The 24,238-nt window shown below is 44.0% G+C and overlaps 1 protein-coding gene across 1 annotated transcript in view; it reads right to left on the minus strand.

Annotated features, from left to right (window-relative positions):
• The window catches only part of LEKR1 (leucine, glutamate and lysine rich 1), a 543,246-nt gene that overhangs the window by 200,863 nt on the left and 318,145 nt on the right, over nucleotides 1-24,238 (minus strand). Inside the window, exon 5 of the mRNA XM_069213291.1 lies at nucleotides 2,238-2,413. Coding sequence (XP_069069392.1) covers nucleotides 2,238-2,413 — 176 coding nt within the window. The remainder of the gene's footprint in view (nucleotides 1-2,237; nucleotides 2,414-24,238) is intronic.

A 24,238-nucleotide genomic window follows, 5' to 3' on the forward strand; every position in this document is an offset into this window, starting at 1 on the left:
GCTAAATCTAAATGTGACTGACAGTTGAACAGGTCAATAGATTAAGAGGGCTGACTAAAAGCATCTCTTTGTATGAATGTGTTTGTTTTCATTTAAGAATTCAATCAAGTCATTAAACGAGGCTAGCACGACAGCTAGAGCTACCTCTAGGCCAGCCATAAAAGCATGTTACATAATTGTTGCTTCATATCCTTCCTGCATACCTATGCTGTATTGGGTGTTAAGGCACCATGCAAAGCAGATGACATAAGTACCATGTAATCAGAATACCAAAATTATATGCATCTGGTGCCATGTTAATTCGATTAAACATGGCAAAGTTTACAAGTACTCTTGAATATATATACATCCACATTAAACTTGAATTAAGTACCATTCCTAACATATCAAACAATTAAAATATAGCAAACACCAGTGTGCATTATCCTAGACTGGATTCACATGAATGGTGTGAAATGGACAGGTCATAGGTACAAGTGGAAAAACAGGTCACCGAAAACCTATTCATATCAGATAAAAGCAAGGAGGTCAAAAATAGTTATTTTGTTGGAGAAATATTTAAATGATTTTTTCTTTAGTTCCAAATAACATTTCTGTTATTAATAACAGTGCTGATGGGCAGTGTTATATCAACTTTGCACAATGCACAGCCATGTATGAACAGAATACTTTTTGCCAATTACCAGTCAGAAAGAAAGCTGTTGATGCCTGTTGCCAGAGCAGGACAGGTTGCAAGACCTTTAAGGGGGTCAGGTGAGTGTTTTTAGTGGGAGTAGTACAAGGTGATAAGATGTGAGGTGATGCTTGGGGCAAGAGGATCTTCTATACATTTAGTGATATCAAGCCATATGGGATAGGCAAAATTACATTTGAAAAGTATATGTAATAAATCACTCCTATTCATCTGAAAATTCTTAAGTGTCTGATTGCAGTATACCTAAAGCACATAGTCCAACAGAGGTACTTTTCCAGAGAGGTCAGAATAGGAAGCAGATGAATGTCCATGTAATTCATTCTCCCATGTGACCCCTGAGGAACCTGTGACCTGACTGTACATAGAGTTCAAACAACAGCTACCACCTCTGAGAGCTTATGTAAAGGTATGTGGAGCTGACATGAGCATTCCTCAACTAATCAATATTTTGAATCAAGCACAAAAAATCCAAAACGACGGCAACTAATAGATAAATGGATCACTTCACCTTACATAGCAGTGTCTTTCCTGAAGAAAAGAAGCTTGGGTAAGTCTGGGAGCTCTGGGGGCCTACTGAAAGCAGACTATGCAATGATAGGTTAAGCCTTCCCATCAGCCTTTTTCCTTGCACGTTACGGTAATTGCCAGTTGAGTATTCAAGTGTATGCCCATGAACTGTTTTACATGTGAGCATAAGGAATTCACATAGGATGATACTTGCAGCAAATGTAGCTTCTTTATTGAGGCTCTTTATGGGCGCTCTTAGGCAAGTGTAAAACTGTCCTGGCATATTCTGTACAATCTAGAGTTTTTATATGTTGGCTTTCGATGCACCTGAAAACAGAACATTTCCACCATCTAGTCTCTCATGCTACCTTAGCTCTGTCTGCTTGAAAGAAGATATCTAGTGTGTCTTATATCCATTGACCATGAACGAGAGAGATACTTCATCAGGATGAAGAGTGAATTAAATAGTGTGTGGTCCCAACAGCTATAGTTGTAGATAGGAAACGTTAAGTCTGGAAGGGTGTGATATAAAGCTGCTGCTGAAGTGAGGAAAAAATGCTAAATTAAAGAAGGAAATGAAGTGATAAATATCAAAGATGATCTGGTTACATTTAAATCTCGGGGTAGATGAAATGAGCAGTGGGGCACAATAGAAGCAAAAAACAGGCCAAAAGGCATACGTGGAGGGTGCATGGTAAAAAAGCAGGGTTCATTAAATAGAGCTAGAGAGAAGATTTGGGATTATGAGGTCAGTAAAGTAATTTTCGATGATGCCAAAATAAGCTGTGTATACATAACTCGCATTGGTAATAAGATCTAGAGATAACAGTGAATGAGTGCAAGAGGGGGTTTCAGTGGAGTTGTATGTGACAGCTGTTTCAGAAAAAAGAGACATACAGTTCTGTAAAATGGCTGAAGAAGAGGATTGAAAGAATCAGGCGTTTAAAAAGAGAAGGTCAACCTTAGACCAAAATTAACAAGTACGGTAAAAACAAATATTGGATTTCATCACTCAAGAAACAGCTTGATGACCCACCTGTCAAAGCTGCTTTGGCTGCCTCTTCAACTTCAACAAGAAGTTTCCTCTTCATTTCTGCCCAAGTTTCGAAAATGCAAAGCACCTCTTTTCTGACTGATATCAGCTCCGTTTTGGCAAAGTGAAGTAATGGTACGGTCTTGTTCAGGGCCACACTCTGGCATGTTATTCTCTCTCTGGGAAGATATAAAGATGTTCAAGTCATTCATTAATAATTAGGTTAGCTGGCCCATCAGATTGCTTAGGATGCTATTTTACAGCTCTAGCAGAAAGATGCAGAGCCGGCTTTAGCACTAGTGGCACCCAGTGCGACCATCATTGTTTTCACCCCCACCCCATGACCTCCTCAGATTCCCTCACTACCACCTGGCAGAAGTGACCCTCAGCTGCCATGGCCCCTCTCTCACATACATTTAATTTGATTGACAGAACTGGTAAAGGCTGGTTTTACTAATACCAATGTATAGCTACCAGAACGAACCATTTTTAGCAAAATTAGAAATAGATAATGAAAGACAGGGGAAAAGCATAATGTCCTAACCGACTTTATGCAGTTTTCATGCAGCACTCTGATGACAGGTCATAATAGTCACTGTTCTATATTAGGGTTCTATTTTATGAAAAGAGCTGACAAAAAAAACTCTCTGTAACAAAAGCAGTAATTCACTCAGCTATCCACATAAAATACAGATCTGTGATCTGCATGGTACACGTTCTTTACAGCAAGCATATTAACCGTCTACGCTACTTTATGACAAGTCAAAATTGCCACTTGACAAAACTCAATCTCTCTAACTCGTAGGAACATTAATCGCAAGAGTTATCTTGACTTTTTATTGTTGCATGAAACCTGGATGCACAAGTAACTCTGCAGCAGGTGTTATTTTTTGTGTAAGTTATTACTAAACACTGCGCCCTCCTGAGGTCAGCAGCCCCTCCCCAGGTCAGCGCCCCGTGCGGTCGCACCAGTCGCACTGCCCTAACTCAGGCCCCGGAAAGATGATTCTTCTCATGATTGATCCATTACAGCGCATGCACAGCTTTGACATCAACCACTGTGGTAGCATTATGTTGCTTCGTTTTCTTGTGCTTAGCACAACATGACTGTGACTACAAGAGCTTCTTTATCAGCTTCTGTGATATTCATTGCCTTTAGTCAAGAAATATCCAGATTGCCATTGATTATACACCTTATTGCCATTTTGTAACAATACACCAAGAGCAGCAAGCAGCTTTTGATTGACAATGTATTATTTATGACCATATTAAGGGTCTTGGTAGAAGTAGGACTCAGCAGATAGATTCCTTTTTTCGCTAAGGTTCCTTGTTTCCCTGGCTAGGAGTGCTTGGGTTCTGTTTGGGTATAATAATATACAGTGCTGACTTCAACAATATTACATGTACAGATTCATGGTAGGTCTTTGTTCCTCCATTTTGTATCGGTTGTGGAGAGAGAGGAGACGAGCTTTCTTAAACTGTGACTCAACATGTGATCTTTCCCAGTGTCTATTATGATTTTCACTACACCTCTTTTCACCTTTTTTTTCTTGTGGGGATCCAGTTGGAGTACTAAATCTACTAACTTCTTACAGCTAATGGTTTCAGTCAGTCAGTAAATTTTTAATATGATACAAAATTCCTACGGAGGTCCACATAACGTAGTACAATAATAGACACAAATACACAATTCATATTAAAATCCCAAAAATGAAAAAAAGAGAACAAAAAATAACCTCCAAGGATTTACACACATTGTCTAAAAACAACAATAATGATCCAATATAAAATAACACCATACATAAAATAACAAAATAAAATATATAACTGCAGCTATGTGCATGCAAATATATATAATCAAGTAACACAATTAAAATAGTATAAATGACAAGTTACAAATCACACAACACTAAAAGCAATAAGCACACACTTATTCCCAACCACACGAAGGAGAGGAAAGAACAATTCATACTAAAAGGTTAAACGATGACTTCTTCTATAAGCCTCTAAAAAGTGCAACATGGGTAGTGCAATAAGTAAAGTGCAAGTAGTGCCTGATACATTCTTAAATGAGCAACCTTATCATACAATCTTAACATAGCAATATAATTAAACACAGTTAAAATACCAGAAAGTATATATTATTGCACAAACTCATCCCCATATTGGATTATTGTTGAGCAGATATAACCATCATAAACAGGAAAGACAGAGCATTTAAAAATACTTGACAATGTTGGATAGGTGAAGCAGACATACAACTATGAAAAGATGAAATCATACAACACAAGGAGCCCAAAAAGAAAAAAGAAATGACGAATAAATAAGATGGATTAACAGGGCAGACATCTTATCTTGACGGTATCAATTTCATGTTCCATGATTACATTAGAAATAGAGCCTGACAAAGAAGGAAAAGACACCAGAAAGTACCCTTTCTAAAGTCCAATGGTACAAGATTATTATGTACATGAGTCAATGGTTCATCCCCATATACCCTTAAACTTTCGTACTGCACCTATACGTTGAGCATATCGTTTTTCCTTGAAACTAACAGCTTTCATTTTCGCTTCCCAAGCCACATAAGATGGTGGGAGAGGCGACTTCCAAGCTTGCACAATTAGTGATTTGGCAATCAGCAAGGCTATACATAAAACCTCAGGGTGGCTGGAAATGCCAAACAAGGCTCCCATAGTGTCTGGGACAAGTACAACCCGAACGTTCAAGCTAATCCACTGGAAAACTCTCTCCCAGTAGTCTGCGAGCTTAGGACAGGTAAAACATATATGGAGCCAGTCACCTTGAATGTTGGCACATCGTGAACAAAGGCCTGAAGGGGTCGGAAATTCTTTCTTAATTCGTGCAGGGGTGTAATAGAACATCCATTTTGAGTAAAATGCCATTCTCTTGAAATTAGCCCCCCTTATTGCCTTATGTGATAGGCTAATACAATTCCTCCACAATTGCGGGTCTATCTTGCAGCCTGTAGTATTTTTGTCAAAAAAACGAGGGACTATTTAAGATCCTGCCTTAGAGCTCAAAATCCGATACCAACTGCCTATGCCCATCTGATTTCCATAAAACCCTGAGGTGAAGGGAGAAGATGTGTCAACAATTGGAACGATTGGGTGCAGAAAATGTAGGATCTGAAGATATGAAAATCTAAGGACATCTGGATGGGTTACTCCGTTCCCATGACATTGTGCCCAGGTCTTAATTTGGTTGACTACTATAAAATCAGAGAACCTAGTGAAACCCGGCTTTTCCCATTGTTTAACGTGAGATGGGATAACATTTATACCCATCATCCCTGCGTCAGTAAGCAATACTGCTGGGTGGAAAGTGGGGACCTGATATTTATCTAGAAATTGTGAGATCCTAGCACAGATTATAGTGGGAACTTTATATCTGGTGAGTTTGGGCTGCAGTGGAAACTTGAGGACAGGTGCAAGCTGCATATTGTAGTCTGCTAGCATAGTCTTGAGATAATAGTTGAGGTTGGGAGATAAGGCTGCTGTGGTACCCCAATTCATAAGTGCAGCCTCGTAGTACCTCCCAAAATGCGGTAGGGATATCCCTCCATCCTTGACCGACAAAGATAGAATTTTGAGCTGAGCCCAAGGTTTTCTATTAACCCATATAAACTGATGAAGCACTGTATCAAGATCTTTAAATAATTTTTGAGGGATTTTAATGATCAAACTAGAAAAAATAAACAAGAAAAGAGGAAAAGTCATAATTTTAACCAATGCCACGTGTCCAATACCTCACAATGAAGAAGTTTGCCATTTCTGCAAAAGTCCTTGTGCTTTCTTAAAGGTAGATAGGTAGTTCAACAAAAAAAATATCAGAGAAGTTGTGAGATACATATATACCTAAATATCTGATAGGGCGAGAAAAATGGAACTGGGCCCGCATGTCTAGAGGAAGAGTATCATTGGTGACATTGAATAACAAAGCTTCAGACTTAGATTGACTGATCCTATACCCCACTAAATCTGAAAAGACCTTTATTTTCGCCAAAAGCCCTATCAATATTTGAGGGCTCGGCTGAAAGATAGAGAATCATATCATCAGCAAACAGTTTCAATTGGGGTGCATGAGGAACAGGAGAAACAATAGAATTATCTTGGTGCAGTGCCACAGCTAAAGGTTCAATAAAAAGTGCAAAAAGCACTGGAGAGAGGGGGCATCCCTGACGCATACCTTGATGAACTTGTAAAGTCCCTGCTATCCGAGCATTGACCAGGATTTTTACTTTGGCCTTGGAATAAAAATGTCAAAGTACCTGGATAAACTGCTTGGGAAAGTTGAACCTATCTAGGATCCTGAACAGTACTTCCCATTGAACCAAATCAAACACTTTCTCAGCATCCAGGATTATAATGCAACTGGTTTATTATTGTGGGAGTAATAATCAATAGCCTGGATTAAGAAGTTGGTATTTGTCGCTAAAAGCCTACCCGGCAGAAAGCCACATTGATCTTCATGAATTAATCCTTGTGCCACTGAGGTCGTTCTTTGTGCCAGGATCTTTACTAGAAGTTTATAATCAAAATTAAGTAAACTAATCGGACGATACGAATCCAGTTTCTCAGGCGGCCTATCTTTTTTTAACAAAATTAACTGTGGCCCTTGTAAAAGAGGCTGGGATCTCTGCCCCCTGGGAGTATATCATTAAAAAGACTAGCAAGAAACGAGACTAGCTGTCCTAGAAGAGCTTTATAGATTTCGGCCGGGAGGCCAGCTTCTCCATAGGCCTTCCACTCAAAGTGGCCATAATCGTCTCTTTAACTTCAAGAAGGGAAAAGGGTATTATAAGTTTCGCCCGAGATGCCTCATCTAGCACTGGTAGGTTTAGCGCATCAAGATACTGATTAAACAACAGGACATTAGTTGGAAGAGAAGAGGAGTATATTTTTGAATAATGGGATAAAAAAAAAACCTTTCAACAACTTCAGAATGGTTGATGTGTATACCCTGTTCCTTGTCAAATATGGTCTTGATAGTGTCCTTATTAGACTTTTTTTTCACAGACCAGGCCAAAAATGTCCCCACATGTTTGTTCCCTTCGTAGAATCGCTGAGAACTTGTGTGTTAATTAACTATCTCACAAGATATATAATAGTCTAGTATAGTAATAAGTTAAGCCTGTGCCTCTTTCAATTTACAAACTACCTCTGGATCATGGAAAGTTTGATAGGTTCTTTGTGCTTGATTAAGTTCCTGTTGAAACTCTATTACCTTTTCCTTGGCTAATTTGGCCTTATAAGATTTATAAGATATTGCTTCCCCTCTAATGTGCCTTAAGAGCTTCCCAGGTAAAAACAATAAGGAAGCAAAGACTTTATTCATCTTTAAAAAGTCAGTTACCGATGCTTTGAGAGTCTCAACCCATCCTTCATCAACCAGAAGAGATTTATCAAAACTCCAACGTGGATGAGCACTCATCTCGCCAGGCAAGCTTACATTAACCTGGAGAGCAGAATGATCAGAGAAGGGATTGGCAAGAAAGAAGTGCTGACCTCACCAAAAAGAAAGAGGTTAATATAAAGTCAATTCTAGAGGGTATATGATATTTTTAGAGCAACAGGTGAATTCATAGTCCTGGGGGTGATCAGCCCTCCTTGCATCAACTAATGCTAAATCAGAGATGATTTTGCCCAGCCACCGGGAAACTCTAGGTTTATTCTGAGTTTTATTCTTGTGTGAAGTATCCATTTGAATGTCCGCAATGGCACTGAAATCCCCAACAATAATAAAAAGGCCGGGAAGTGTTATCAGAACCTTATAAAGACCCTGAAGAGGACTAGGATCGTATTCGATCGGAGCGTAAAAGCTCACTAAATGAATATGGTGGTTTGAGATAAGTGTACTAATTACTATCCGGTGTGCCTGAGGGTCTTTATGTGTCTGATAAACCACCCCTGGAAATTCATACATCACTAGTATGGCCACCTCTCGAACCGCGGCGGAAGTGGATGTATAATACGTACGTGCGATAAATTTGGGAAGTTTGGTCTGGTTACCTTGGCACTTAAAATGTGTCTCCCTCCTGCAAAAGAAAAATCTGTGATTACGATACCCTTAGCCAATTAAGAATAGCAGAAGACTTTACCGGATGGTCAGCCCCATTTATATTACATGAGATAGCCTTTAGCTTACTCCCAGATCGCGTTCTACTGGGCTGTATCATCTTGAGACAAAACTACCACACTAAACTAGCTAAAATCACCATTCTTCTTTTTGTCACCTGCTCTTTTCCCCCACTCTAGTGAAAGAACCCCCCGCCCACCAAAAGGGGTATAACTTCCTCCTCACCAAAATGACCCGTCCCGTCATGACCACAACCCCACCACCTGTGATGCCCTATCCTCCCCCTTATGAGCCTCTCCCCAAACCCAGAAATTTAGGGCATTGACATGGCACTCCAAGACCCTAATCCTTGGGAAGGCAGCAGATACATATGAAAAATATATATATCATCTCCTCACACACACAGCCACAACCATTACTTTCTTAATAATTCCAAAAAATAATTTGCCTGCTGCACGCCCTGAAAAACATGAGCCTGTCACTTATGAGACACTTTAAGTTTGGCCAATTGCACAATGCCTGCAGGGGCTCCAAGTTTCTTAAAATCATCAATGAGTTCGACAAATTCTCGATGCTGTCGTGCGGCAGCAATAGACATGTCGGAAATGACACAAAAACTGAAATCATCACCAGAGTTAAAAAAATTCTTTCTTATATCCAGGGACAGAATTTGCTCCTTGGTCCTGTAGTCCCCAAAGTTAACCAGTATGGTACGTGGATACTTAGAATTTGTGGCGCGCATTGGCGGGACCCTATGTGCCCACATGATGAAGAGATAGTCCTTAGGCTTTGTCAGGAAGGATGCATTTGTAGTTGAGGTCAGAGATCACTTTAGTCACTGATTATGATGCTTCTGCCTCTTCCAGAATGCCTATAAACCTCAAAGTCAACCGTCAAGATCTATTTTTCACCTCATCAAGTTTGAACTGTAGTTCCTCGAGTTGTGCCTGAATCTGTGATGTTGCAGACACCTGTCGATTTTTCGAGTCCTCCAAGTCTGAAACCTTCTGTTCTGCTTGAGAGACCCGTGTAGAAAGATGGATTAAATTGGCATTTAACTGGCTCAACTGTTCGTTGGTTTCCTTATGCGCCTCCTCCTGAGATATTTTTATTGCACGTAGCTCTTCTAAAATCTGGCCAAGCATAACCTCTATTGATGACACAGCAGTTACGTTCTCCGAGGCTTTTGTTGAATCGAGAATGGTTGGAGGTAGATGAAGAACCTGAATGGAGGTAGTTTCACCACAGATATCGAGTAAGAGAGTACAGGATGGGTTTCCAGTTACTGAGACCATTAGCATGGTGTGGGGGGGGGGCATTTGCCTGTCATGTGATTTCTCCTTAGTCATATTTGATGCTCTCTCCTTCTCTTTCTCTTTTACTGTCCCCTTGACATGTGTGCTAACAGCAGAAAACAAAGGATAGAAGGGCTTATCCTTGTACTGATCCATATTAGAAGATAGAGCAAGAAGTGAAGTACTGACCACCTTTGTACCTGGAGGACTTGCCTGAATATTATTGATTGTGAAACCCATTGCAGAGATGGAAGGTAAAGAAGGAGGATCGACGATCAGTGATGGCTGCAGCACCCTATTTCTTGACCATTTGTGGGGCTAGATCAGGGGAGTAGTTAACGGACCTTGGAGCCCCTCAGAGTCTATGAAGGATCCATCTACATTGTCCTGCTTGTTGGAACCATGCCTTTGACTTCTCATGGCTGCGGTCAAAGTCTTAAATTTTTTAGGGGTTTTACCGACTGTGTGTGGCTTGGCGATTATGTCATGTGTCATGTGCTTCAGTGCAGGGTCCAAGAAGCCTCATGCCAGGTAAAAATATCGAGAGAGGCACCGAAAGGAGGCTAGAGAGTAGCAAGCCGCATCTGCACCACCGCAGACCGCTTCTGCCACACCTCTTAAGCTCCTTGTTCAACCCACAGAGCCGCCTAATGCTGCTTTAAGAGGTTACCTCAACCCCTGCAGGCATCAGTCTATGGTCCATTTAGAAGAATGATTTAACAGTTGATATCCCACCCCCCACTGTGCTAGAACATAGAGGGATGCTTGGGCCACACAGCCACAACTCAATAGAAGAGCCTTCCAGCCTCACAATCTCAGCGATTTTTTTAGTACTTATCTTGAGTCTCTGTGATTTGCGGGTATAGTGGAGCAAGAAAGCTCGTAGAGCACCTCATACCATGTCCAGTTAAGTCAGGATGCAAGAAAAGAAAGCGGCAGCCCGAGGCTCACACCTTCGACCGGATGTGTCCTGCCATTCGCTCAACTATCTGTTGTGGCACAGCCCCAGGGCCAAAATCCAGAAGGCATGAATCCTCATTGCATTTTCTAGAGAATTAGGGCTGGATCTAGCACCAAGGTGGGTTTCGGAGTACGCGCGTCTTTGAACTCGCACAGCCTGCCATCTTGCTGCCTCCCAGTCGGCTCAGTCTCAGTCGCGGAGCATGACGGGAGCTCCACGTGACGACCCAGACAGTATCTCTGGTCAAGCTTATTTTAAGCAAGGAGTCATTTTTTTGGCTCTTCAGAGCAGCCTTAGACATATAGGAATCTATATGTCAACACAATGGGGTAGGCACGGCCATATCCCGACAGGTCCTCACAGCCTCCTTTGATTCTAGCACTAGCGGCAACCATATTCTTAGGTGTCCAAAAGGAGAAACCATTCGACTTGTTAATAACAATTAAACGGGGTTCCCAGGTCTAACTCCTTTAAATTAAAGATCCCAGAAGTACCTACTATACAATGATCACTCATTTCGGAAGGAAAAACAGTAAGTTTCTCACAAACCTCAAACAACTAAAGGAGACTACCACAGAATCTAATAGGCTCTGATCGGAGGAAGCATGGAAGATAAATGAAGCCACTTCACCAACAGGAGATTTCCCATTTAGTATAATCAGATCAAATTTACTGAGTCTCTCAAGCAAAAGAAATTGTCTGTTCTAATTTTGTTAGGTAAAAAAAATCTCTGAAATGGACATATATCCTCTTTATCAGCATTGGCGAAGGTTGCAATGGAAGAATTTGAAATCTTGCCATTTAGATCTCCCATGATGATTACCTAAGGGCAATCTTCCATCGTACAAAATATCATGTACAAAGGTAAAAAAGGAGCTCACCAGAGGATCGAACCTAGGTGGAAAAACCTAGATTACCTAGGTGGCACATGTTCGCTAATAAAAAGTCAGACGCACTACTATCATCACCCAGAAATGCCAACTTCAAACATATACACAAATTCGAAGGGTTAATGTAAACTAAATGGTTCAGGTTAACCATATTCATGGGCAAGATCGCCACCCCCCCCTTGCTGGCATGGCCCATTTCAGAGTGCCTTTCCTTATAGGAAAATACAAAATAGACACTGCAATCAAACTCTGTATATGAACAAGTTTCTTGCAGGTGCATAATCAGGGGATTAAACGACTTAAGGAAATTCAGTTTACCCTCATCTTGCCCCAGCCTGGCAGGATTCCAGGTCATAAGTCACCTACGCCACCGCAGTGCCCACTGATCCTAGCTGAAGGACAGCTGTTAGACAGAACACCTTCCACCGAGCTCCAATAGAGGGGACATCCTTTAAAGCAGTAACCCACAATGAACTTCAGGGTCCGCAACCTCATTAATTACTCGACGCCCTTGCCCTAGGGATATAATCATGTCTTTGGGAATTCCATATCTAAAACCAAAATCATATCTCACTGATTCGATAATAGATGGCCTGGATACCCTTGGGTCGTTTGAATGTTGGACTGGGGATTTCCAGCACTGGGAAACCAAAACAACACCAATCCCTTGCTTTAGAAAATACTCACAATTCTGAACTACCAAATGTGCAATAGCCAGGGAGCCAAAAGTGACTCTGGAAAAAGGGACGGACCAGTTGAATAGATTGTAACATTAGTAATATCACTACTTTTTACCAACTTTAAAGCATCAATCTCGGAAAAAGAATTAAAGATAAAACTTCTGTCTGTTTACAAGAGGAGACTCATTGTGTAATAGTAAGATTAAATCCCGAAGAGAAGACAGTGCTCACTGTTCCACCCAGGACCTTTGAGACAAATCCAAAAGGGAAAACCTTAAAGGTTCCTTGGCCTTGGGATGAAAATCTTCTGGCCCTGATTACGCCAGGAACAAGGTTGAGAGGTAATCTTTGGGGGCCATGATCTACATTACTCCTACACAGCAGGTTAGGCCCTATATGGCCCTTTTTTATCCCTCCCAAGTGAGAGTATTCTACCCTGGACCGCTCACCTGATGTACTGGCATTGCTGTGACCTGACTCCGGGAGGGGAACCCCAGAACTTAGTCCCACCTCCACACCGAAAGGCTCAGACCAAACACTGGATAGGTAACGGAGCCCTCGCGCAGGGGGGAGAGGGCAGAGTGGCAATGGCTGTCGCTACTCCGTAACTTGCCTCTGACCCAACGGGATCCATATACTGGGTATTCTGCATACTAAGTATAGATACTGCACCGCCTTTCGGAAAAAGTTTCATCAATCTCCACACCCTTGCCCTTTCCTAATCAATATCACTATCCGGGGGGGAAAAGCAATTTTTTGGTTTCCGTTTAGGGAATCTTCTGGCTCTTTCATTTTTCCTTCTCTTAGTCAAACCTTTCTGACTCCTTGCAGAGGACTCCACTTTACCCCATGTTGGAGCCCCAGCTGGCTTAGCACTCGACTCAAGCACAATCTGATCTTCTACGGACAATGTACTGATAATTACAGTCTTTCTTTCCAACCCAAAACTTGACTGCAGGGCAGATCCATTGGCTTCATTGTTTTAAGTACCCTTTTTTGTCCCCTTTTTGAATATTGGGAATAACTCTGTCTCCACATTCCCTCTGGAGGAACAATGATCCGAGTCCCCAAACAACATGCTTAAACATAGCTCTTCATTACCAAAATCATTATCATGTTTAGAATACGGCATATAGCATAATGGTTTACGGCTGGAACAGACACATCCTTTGGCCCAACCATGTTATATTTTTGATTTACATAGTTATCTTCGAGAGGGACCTTGACGGAAGTTGCTACTGATTTTGGCTTAGAGGGGGCACGATTGGTTACACTTCCAGCAAAACAGCAGACATCATTTCCAAAACATGGTCAGAACTTAACACACGTTTTTCCAATAAAGACACTATAGAATTAAAATATTTTCAATGCAGAGTAAAATATCAGATGGAACACTCTCCCCACCACTGACTGTATTAAATTGCGTACTCAGCAAAAAGATGCAATGATCAAAGTCAGAGAGTGAGCCGACCAAGGGAGGTGAGCTACAAAACAAAGGAGGTAAAGACGGGCACTGCAAGCAAAATGGGGGTACGTCAGATAAGCTCCTTAATTGGACATTTTCTGGGAGGAAACCCCTCTGCCTGCCATTTTCTGATCAATATTAATGTCTGGGAAAGTGAAGTCTTCAGCAATCACCACCTCTTTACAGACAGGTAGGGCTACAAATTCACCCATTTAACTTCGCTGATACACTTCTGAGGCTGGAGCTGCACAAAGCCCCTCACAGTTGCGAACTCCACGGATATACTTGTAGGACAGCTGTCTCTAAATAAATTGTCATAGGGGTTGAAGAGCGTGGATTGAACAGCTGACAGGGACTCCTATATGGATGGAGACAGGATGTTGCAACGGAAAGGACGCCATACCCTCCAAAACCTCACAATCCATTAAAGACCCTCTGCCCTAGCTGGCCTTCTCGAAATGCCCATGGACCAAAGGATTAGACAAATTCTAGCTGGTGGGACAGTAGGGCCAAGACAAAACCTCAGACAACACTACGGAGGCCACCTGGGTCTTTTTCTGAAAGAACCCAGTAATAACCGGTTGGGATTTAAGAAAGAGTTGCTGAGAACTTCGAGCAAAATGTGTACATTTCCTTACTCTTGATTTTTTAGAAGGTGAAAAAGAAATTACTCGACCAGAGTGCAATTTCTTCAAAGCCATCATTGGAGGCTTGAGATCAGTCAACTGCTGGGTCAACTATACCAGTCTTAAAATAATCACAAAATAAGTGTGCAAAAGCAGACTCCCCTCCAGGAGGCACGAGCCGCACCGAGCTATTGCCAACCCCCTCTGCACCACCTCTGGGGCCTGGGGCCTTGGCCACAACAGCACACTAATAGGCAACAGTGGCACAGAAATACAAAGCGCAATGCCAAGACAGCTCACCTCCTCAGGCAGCCCACACTGCTGCCTGCCACAAGCCTCCGAACTCCTAAGGTAGACACATGGGTAAATTTGGTAGAAATATGAAGTCCAATGTCTACAGGCTCCCTTATATGGAAAAACGTCTTTCATTTCCTGCGAGAATGAGAGGGGGTGGGAGAGGCTGACGCGGCGCGGGATCATCCTTGGCCACAAGCCGCACCCGAGCCTAACCGGGCCACTTCCGTGACCAAGGAGCTCTACAAAGTGTGGGCCACTAACTTCCACTCCCTCCTCTAATGGCATGCCCTCTTACCATCCTTTATCTCCAGCCCGAACACCACAAACGAGACCCTGGCCCCGCAGAATTAGACGGCAAACAATGATCAATGAAAGATGAAAGTATTGAGGTATTTGGAATGAATAGGAATATCCCAGAGTGCACGAACGACCAGAAGCCAAAAGACCAAATGCCGCCAAAGGTAGCCAAATACACAAGTCAGTCAAGACATGCAGAAACGGCCACCAAGTCTACGTTTTTTCCCCTTTTCTTTCAGAGTAATTATTTGCTGTTATTAAGGTTGTTTTGCAATAAAATATATCCAAATGTCCCCCTTGCAACGAGGCTATGCTACGTCTGTGCTCGACTAGTGAACTGCTGGAGAATGGCACTGATGGCAGTATTGGCAGAAATGGCTCCGTGGTGCTCCTTTGATGTTTATTTAAGTGGCGCGAGAAGCGGACTGCCCAGGTACCCACTCGTGCCTCTGCGGAGTTACTGTCCTTTTCTGTCCTTACCGGTGCCCACCCTAGGGTGACCACCTGGCATTGAGCCAAATTCTGGACAGGACTGTAAAAAATTCAGGACAAAGGGTCAAAATTCAGGACAAAAATTCAGGACAAAGGGTCAAAATTCAGGACAAAAATTCAAGAACAAATGTCAGTTTTACAGACGCACGCAAGAGAGGCCATGCCTCACTATGTTGTCAGTGCATTTATGTACTCTTTTTTAACATAGCACTATTTATTCACTGTCGACCTTTTGTGATTGCCTCCTGGTGTGCTACATTCAGGTGTCACATTACGTCCTTGTTCAGTAGTAAATTAATGCCCTTCACGACAAGGCCATCACCCCTACCCAAATCTGCCCGATCTTTCCTGAAGAGAAAGTAACAGCAACATTTTGATTATGTTTCTGAACATTTCAAAACCCCTGGCAAACAGTTTGGGAAACATTAAGGTAATTAACCTCATGCTATTTTAAACAAATTGAACAAAAACATCTGGCTTACCCCAACCGCCCATGGACTTTCAACCTAATTTTTTTTAAAGAGGCAGGGCAGATGGTGTGGGTGACAGTCTCACACCTAATGACAGGATGTGATGTACCCATAACTTGTCTGTAGTCTCACTGCACTAGAGTGTATGTTTGGGACTCTACATTTATCTCAGAAATGGGAGCCCGGACTACCAATCAAAGATAATAAAAGAGTAGGATGAAATCGAGATCAAATGGGAGATCCACGGCAAGTAATTCAAAGGGTTGTTGCTAACAACTGGATAAATAAAGAAGAGAAGAACAAGGTGGGACAATTCCTAAAATCAGACAAGATGGGTCCACCAAGACTATTTGAAGGTATTGGGTACCTGGGGAGTTGTCTGCACACAGGAGCGAAACAGAAGGGGCACTGTCAAGTGGTTGAACAATCAACACCCATCCACCTTGGCAAACTCTTCTGGTGCAATGGTCCGCTGTTAGTGCTTGTGAAGGGTGAGCAGGGGCCAGAACCCTTGCAAGGTTGTGCAAGGCAATTGCCCGCTTAGTCCATGTCTTTATATGGTTTTGAAATTGAGCAAAAGCCAAACTAGAGATCTGGGTTATCACTAAGTGTCAAATACATATAGAATCTTCAAAATATTTGGGATGTAAATTGCACAAACAAAATTTTCAAATTTTAAAATTTAATTAGTGTTTCTTTAACATATGGCACTGTTTTCGCTTTCATACACAATTAGATCTTAGACTGAACTGGGAACCAGTTACCTTTTGATACCTAGTGATTAATATCTACCATTCTTACACTGATTTCCAGGATGAAAATCTCGGCAGAGCGAACGGTCCCTCCAAGCCCAGTTTGCTTTTTGGTCTTCTCTTCTGCTTTCTGTAGAGGCCATGTGGCACTAGCGAAGATGGTGTCCTACCCCAATGATAGTATTATTTTGCAAACCTTCCCCTGCTCGTCCTTCATTCCTTCTTCAGACAGGCCACACATCTGATTTGGTCGCTGCGGCGCCATCAGGAGCCCTTTCCACTCTTAAGCTAACTGTGACTGCGGTGGATTAGATCTTCTGGACTTAGAATGCTTTTATTCAGCTGCAGATGTCCAATGGGTGGCTCACTGGCTTTCTGCCCACCTCCCTGCATGAGATGGGGTTTAGCAGTAAAGACTTTTAAGGAAGGCTTAATGCACTGCTCATCGTTTCCTACAGACCATTCTATGGATCACCATCCGGGGTTATCATGCATGGCTTTCTCTTGCCTTGCCAGGACCTGTAAACTCACAAACACGAAGAAACCCTATGCTCCTGCACTACCTTTGCTAAGCCTTCCCACTCGCACAGGATGGCAACTCCATCAGTGGCATGTTTTAGGTGTCTTAAAATTGGGGACTTTGTTTCTGAACAGAGAGCTACTAAATTTCAAAACCCTTGTGGCAGACTACCATCTTCACCCCGGTCAACTCCTTACTTACAACCACCTTAAATAATCATTAAATGCCCTATTTCATGTCTGCTACCTTGCACTAACCCTACAAGAGGTGTGCCAGAAGCTCTGTACCATAGGAAATGGTGGCAAACTGATAGAATGGGTGTACAGACCTATCCTGCAACATGGAAACCACTCCAGGTCTTCTTGTCATACTACCTGGGTGATTGATGTAGCCAAACCTCTGCAAGATATGGACTAAAATACTGGACTTTCCCCACAAAGTATACCACAGCTGTCACTTAAAGTAAATTCATAGTGCTTCCTTGTGAATGCATTCTGCCCGTTGCTTGCCATTGGCCTTGTGGTTTGTAACTCACAATTTGTTGCTTTCAATTTGCTGGCTTTATTTGTTTTAGGCTATGCAGCTTGAATTCGTCCCTTCCCTTGCCAAAACCTTATTTACAGTATCCTGCTGAGTGCTCCCTTTCTGTAAACAGGCCTGTAAATCTTGTTCTTATCTTATCATATTTGCTGTGCATTCAAAGAACAAAGTCAAATGTCAGGCTATGTCTTCGGTGGGAATTTAGGCCCATATTTATACTTTTGTTAGAGCCGCATTTGCGCCGCTTTTTAACGCAAAAGCAATGCAAACTTACAAAATACAATTGTATTTTGCAAGTTTGCGCCGCTTTTGCGTTAAAAAGCGGCGCAAATGTGGCCTTAGTGTTTACTTTCCTTTTTCTGACTTCAAAGTGAGAGGATTTATGCAACAATCTTGCTGGATACTGGGGTTAGGAAAGAGTTTTTTCTATCACATGACAACATTTAAATAGACTTCAGAATTTATCAGAATTGCACCCTACTCTGTATCACTACACTTTACGCCACTCCATGCCACTGTTCTCTTCTCCATTCGGAACCACTCCACATTATGCCACTGCTCTCTAGGCTACTTCACACTATGCCTCTCTACTCTACTCTATGCTACTCTACTCTAAGCCACCGCACTTTGCGCCTCTCTACACCACTGCGCTCTGCTCGTCTGCATGCCATACCACTCCAGTCTAGGCAACACTAATCTAATCCGCACAACTCCACTCTCTGCCAGTCTGCAACGCTGCACTGTACGCCACTGCACTCTAAGCTAATACACTCAATGCTAATGCACTTTACTCTGTAACACTCAACTCTATGCCCCTGCACTCTACATCAATACGCTGTACATCATTCTAATCTACTCTGCACCTCTGCACTCTATGCCACTGCACTCTACACTACTTTACTCTATGCCATCACACTCTATGCCACTTTATGCAACTCCACTCTAACCTGCACTTCTCCACTCTAAGCCACCTCACTCTACTGTGAAATAATCTACTTTATGCCACTGCACTCTGTGCCACTGCATTCTATGCCACTGCACTCTACCCTGCACCTCTCCACTCTATGCAACTGCACTCTACTCTGAAACAATCTATTCTACGCCACTGTACTCTATACCACTCTGACCACTGCACTCTAGTTCAATGCACTCTACACCACTGCAAGCTGACACTCTGCAACACTGCTCTGGCCGCCACTCTACTCTACACCACTCTACAATACTCCACTCTGCACCACTCTACACCACTACACTCTATGCCACATGAGTCTACTCCGCACTCTATGACACTGCACCACTCTGCATTACTGCACTCTCTGCTACTCTATTGTATGCCACTCTAATCCACTGCACTCAATGTAACTCTACCCCATGCCACTCTATGCCACTGCACTATGCGCCAATGCACTCTAAACAACTGCACTGTACGCCACTGCCATCTACTCTGTACCACTGTACTCTATGCCACTGCTCTGTTTCACTCTACTCCACTCTACATCACTGCACTGGCACTCTACTCTGCAGTGTTGCACTCTCCACCACCGTACTATACACCAATGTACTATGTACTACTGCATTCTATGCCACTGCACTCTATGCCACTATACTCTGCATCACTCAACTGTACAGCACTTTGCCCTACTCTGCACCACTCTACACTACACCACTGCACTCCCTGCAATGTGAGTCTACTCTGTAATCTATGCCACTGCACCACTCTACACTACTGCTCTCTCTGCTACTCTATTGTATGCCACTCTACTCCACTGCACTCTATGCCACTCTACTCTGTCCCATGCCACTGCACTCTACGCTAACGCACTCTAAACAACTACACTGTACCCCACTGCACTTTGCACCACTGGGCACTACGCCACTGCTCCTATGCTACTCTACTCCACTCCACACCACTATGCCACTAGCTTTAAGCCATGCTGAACAGCAGCTACTCTGGTGTATAACATGGCTAATGGCTAAAACACATTAGCAAAGCCAATAACTCTTTTGTAGATGAGACCTATTGGCTTTGCCAATGTTTGTTAGTACTATGAGGTACCGAGGTACCTGAAAGAACTGTGAAAAATACATTTACATCATAATAAAGGCTGCTACAAAATGCGCAAATACATTTCGGTTAAACAAAAAAAAGTGCTTCTCAAATACAGATTTGAATAATATACAGTTTATACCTAGGATAAAAAAATTTATAACACTCCATTAAAACCACACACTCCACAGCTCACCTTGGAACACCATTACAATACCTCTCTGAAAGTAATATCTTTCCCACCAGAAAACTTCAAGTGACTCCTTTTAGTAAAGTCAATGCAGGTTTTCAAGCCCCTTTGTATTTGCAGATTTACCAGTTGCCCACATTTGCATGTCTTTAGGAAAGGAGACCCCCTGGCAAGAAGGCCTTTTCTTATCTGTCTGCCCTCCCTCCCTCAGAGCACAGGAGACACCCTGCCTTCCAGCCCAGCTGGGGAAACTCCTCTGCCCGTAATTTCGCCCTGCCTCCGTTGCCTTTAGTTGAAAGGCTAAAATTACGGACAAATGCCGTCCATTAAAGCTTTCATCACGGACAACGGACAGCAGGGCGAAATTACGGACAGTCCGTGAAATTTACGGACGGGTGGTCACCCTAGCCCACCCTGAGAAGGCTACCGTGGGGTAGCGAGGCTTCTGGACGGAGGACAGAGCTGTCATCCATCAGCCGGGAGGGAACGGGAACTGCAAGCCGCACCACGCTCTAGCGCAGCAGTTTCCACAGTTTCCACAGTTTTTCGTTTGCATTTCCTGACGCAGATGCCTTAATGACGTCTGCGCCGGTTGAGGGTCTGAAAGCTGGCTGCCCGAAGTTGGCAGAGTTGAAGATCGCCAGGCACACAGCCTACACTACCCCCTCATTGTTTCCTTTTCCGGTGGGGCAAGGAGCAGGGGAAAGTAGCGGAGAGTAGCTGTATGTGTGCGGCCTAGTGCAGGCTAATGAGCTGGTGAGCTGAATTGATGGCCGTGTAGCGCATGAAAGTGCAGGCATGATTTAGACTTGCCTTCAACACTTTCGATAGAGCCGCCCCTCGGTGCCCCCCGTATTCAGGGCGGAGGGCCCCGGGTGGTCTCGCCGTGACTGTCACACCAAGATCTAGGCCTATTCGCTGCAGTCCAATTACAAAATCGAGTCCATACAATTAACGATTTGATTTGACTGATTCATAATTTCAGGCATAAAGCAGGAAATACTCTAAGGTGTAGTTTAGGACAACGCCACACCCAAAGGCGGAGAGCAAAGCAACACACGTGTACACGGTAGTAGGGTCTCATGGGGAACTGCATCAGCACAGCACCCAGATTTATTACGTAACCCCGGTTCCGCAAAGAAAAGGAGAGCCCAGGTGGCTCTCTACATCCCTCCCATGTTTTACTTCACACAGAAGAGAAGAGAAAATATACAGGAAAACTAACAACCCAACAATGAGATGGAAAACACAATAACCACAGAATAGAGCCCAAAGAATACAAAGTCTCGGGGACACCGCCCCTCTGGTGGGCAGGCGGCGAGGATCCCAACTTTGGTTCCTACGGATCCAAGGTACAGATAAAGGGCCTGATTACAACTTTGGAGGAGGTGTTAATCCATCCCAAAAGTGACGGTAAAGTGACTGATATACCACCAGCCGTATTACGAGTTCCATAGGACTGATTAACACCTCCTCCAAAGTTGTAATCAGGCCCAAAGTCTCTTAGCTGGCGACTCGGCACCGGGTTGGGGCGTAGATGATATCGTCCACCCCTGGGAAGTGATCCTCCCCGGTCGGCATCTTCTCTCAAAGGGTGTTGTGCGCTGGGCGCAGCTGCCAAAGAACCCTCAGTCTGTATCTCCACAGCTGGGGGCTCAACGATCAAGTCATCGATTTCTCCTTCCTCCTCGAATGTGACTGACACCCCTGCTCTTCTGAAGTGTGACACGTTCCGGGTTACTCTCTGCCTGCCTCGGGTGGCTGTTATAATGGCACCTTTCACACCGACGACCTGCCAGGGTTCAGGCTCAAATGGAGTTTTGGGATTTCCCCTTTGCGATTCTTCACTACAACCATATCTCCCTCCTGAAAACCCCGGTACCGGCCTCGCCGTCGTTCAGTAGCTTTTCTATTAGTGCGTTCTCTGCGCTGCTGAGTAGCTTCGACATCCAGTTCTGGGGGTCTACACTGAGGACCAGCCGGGATGTAATCTTGAGGCGGAACTTTGAACATAAGTGCAGCCGGGGCACACCCCGTAGTACTATGAGGTGTCTGGTGGTAAGCACCCAGAAATTGGTGTAGACATTGTTCACTGTCTGCTCTCTGTTCCACGCCTATTCTGAGGGCTCTGTTTAGAGTTTGCATGAACCTCTCGACATCCCCGTTAGCCTGCGGCCAGTAGGGCATGATCTTGCAATGACGTATGGATAAACCTTCCAGGTAAACCCTGAACTCCTGTCCATTAAACGGTGGACCATTGCCCGTCCTGACTTCGTCTGGGAGCCCAAACATGGCAAACGCTTTTTGAAGTACTGGCCTTACATTCTCGAATGCCGTGGACGACACCACGTCAACAACAGGAAACTTGGTGCAAGAGTCAATGAGGACGACAGTCAGCCGCCCATCCGGGAAACTCCCAAAATCCATACTCACTTTTGTCCACGGCTTGGTGCTAGCCGGTTCAGTGACCACAGGGCAACAGGGTGGTTCCCCTGACGTGATAACGCATGAATGACATTTTCCCACCAATTCATCAACCTGACTATCCATGCCAGGGAACCACACTTTGGCCCGCAACCTTGCCTTGGTTTTAGCGGTGCCCAGATGACCCTGGTGTGCTAGTTCCACCACTCTGGACCACAAACTCTGAGGCAATACAATTCTTCTTCCTCGAAGAACCAGGCCTAGACTATCTGTGGACAGCTCATCTCTTACCCTCCACATCCTTTGCATTGCCAATTTGCATTCGTTATTGGCCACTTTAGTCTTTTCCAAGAAAAGCTTCCACTTCCTGTGACTTAGAGCTTCTTTAACCTGAGTGAGCACCATGTCCGCCTTGGTGGCATCAACAATGTCTCCTACCCCTAGAGCCTTGGAGCATGCCGATTGTACCACCATGTTGACGAACACCTCCGTGTTCTCCTCGGCGTTCTCTTGAGAGTCATCGATCGTGATTGGGGATGGGTGGCGAGATAAATAGTCCGCCGGGTTATTCGCTCCTGGTCGATAAATAACAGTAAACAGATAAGGTTGTAGCAGAACAGCCCACCGCTCTATTTGCGGAGGTGCCAAGCGAGGGCACCCGGCAAACAGTGCAACTAGAGGCTTATGATCGGTCACCACCTGGAATTCTTGGCCATACAGATACAGGTGAAAATGTTTGCACGCCCACCGAATCGCCAGAGCTTCTCGTTCTATCTGGGCATATCGGGTCTCCACGGAAGACAATGCTCTGCTAGCATATGCAACCGGAACCCACTCCTGCGGGTTCTGCTCTTGTAGAAGAACAGCGCCAAGACCTACTGGACTAGCATCCACCACCACTTCGGTACGCCTGTGCGGGTTGAAATAGGCCATTGTCGACTTGTCCGGTAACGCTGTCTTAATGTCAACAAAAGCTCTGTCCGCCATTGGGCTCCACTCCCATCGGTGACCAGCTTTGTTGAGCTGTCTGAGAGGCTCCGCCATGGTCGCCATCTGCGGAATTAACCTTCCACAATATGTTGCCATACCAAGGAAACTTCTCACTTCAGTGGGGTTTTTTGGAATTGGTGCCTGACGGATGGCATCAGCTTCACGGGGATCCACCTGTAGGCCATCTTTCAAAAAAACATAGCCAAAAAACTCCACTGACGTTTGGTAAAAAGCGCATTTCTTCTTGTGGAGTGTTAGCCCTGCCTCCGACAACCTCTACAGTGTGGCCCTAAAATGTCGGTGGTGTTCTTCTCTAGTCTTGGAATAAATGAGGATGTCATCACTCAAATTGATCACTCCTTGGAGTCCTGATAGTGTCTCCCTAATCATGTTTTGAAACACTTCGGCAGCCGAGGATACCCCAAAGCTCAGTCTCTTGTACCGTCGAAGCCCCACGTGTGTTGAAAAAGTGGTGATGTTCCTACTATAAGGTTCCAGCTCCAGCTGATGATATCCAGCATTAAGGTCTAACTTCGAGAACCATTGTGCTCCGTTCAAATCAGCTATGATGTCATCCATCGTAGGTGTTATGTGTCTCTCTCTTTTAATGGCATTGTTAGGAAGGCGCATGTCGACACAGAGACGGATGGCGCCAGGTTGCTTAGGCTTTGGCGCAATCACCAATGGCGACACCCATTGTGTAGGCCCTTCGACCTTCTCAATCACTCCTTGGTCTTCAAGTAGCTGTAGCTCCTTCTCCACCGCTGGTCGCAAATGGAACGGAACTTGTCGGTGTCGGAGGGCAACGGGTGTAACTCGGTGATCTTTGTGTAGCTTGACACGTTTACCTTTGAGTCGCCCCAAACCTTCAAAAACCTGCGGGAAATCATTGACTAGGTGTTCAGCCTGGGAGTCATACACTTGTCGAGTGAAGAATACTAGTTCTAGCTCTTCTGCAGTGTGGCACCCCAA

Source organism: Pleurodeles waltl, chromosome 11, assembly GCF_031143425.1.
Source record: "Pleurodeles waltl isolate 20211129_DDA chromosome 11, aPleWal1.hap1.20221129, whole genome shotgun sequence".
In the NCBI taxonomy this organism is placed as follows: Eukaryota; Metazoa; Chordata; class Amphibia; order Caudata; family Salamandridae; genus Pleurodeles; species Pleurodeles waltl.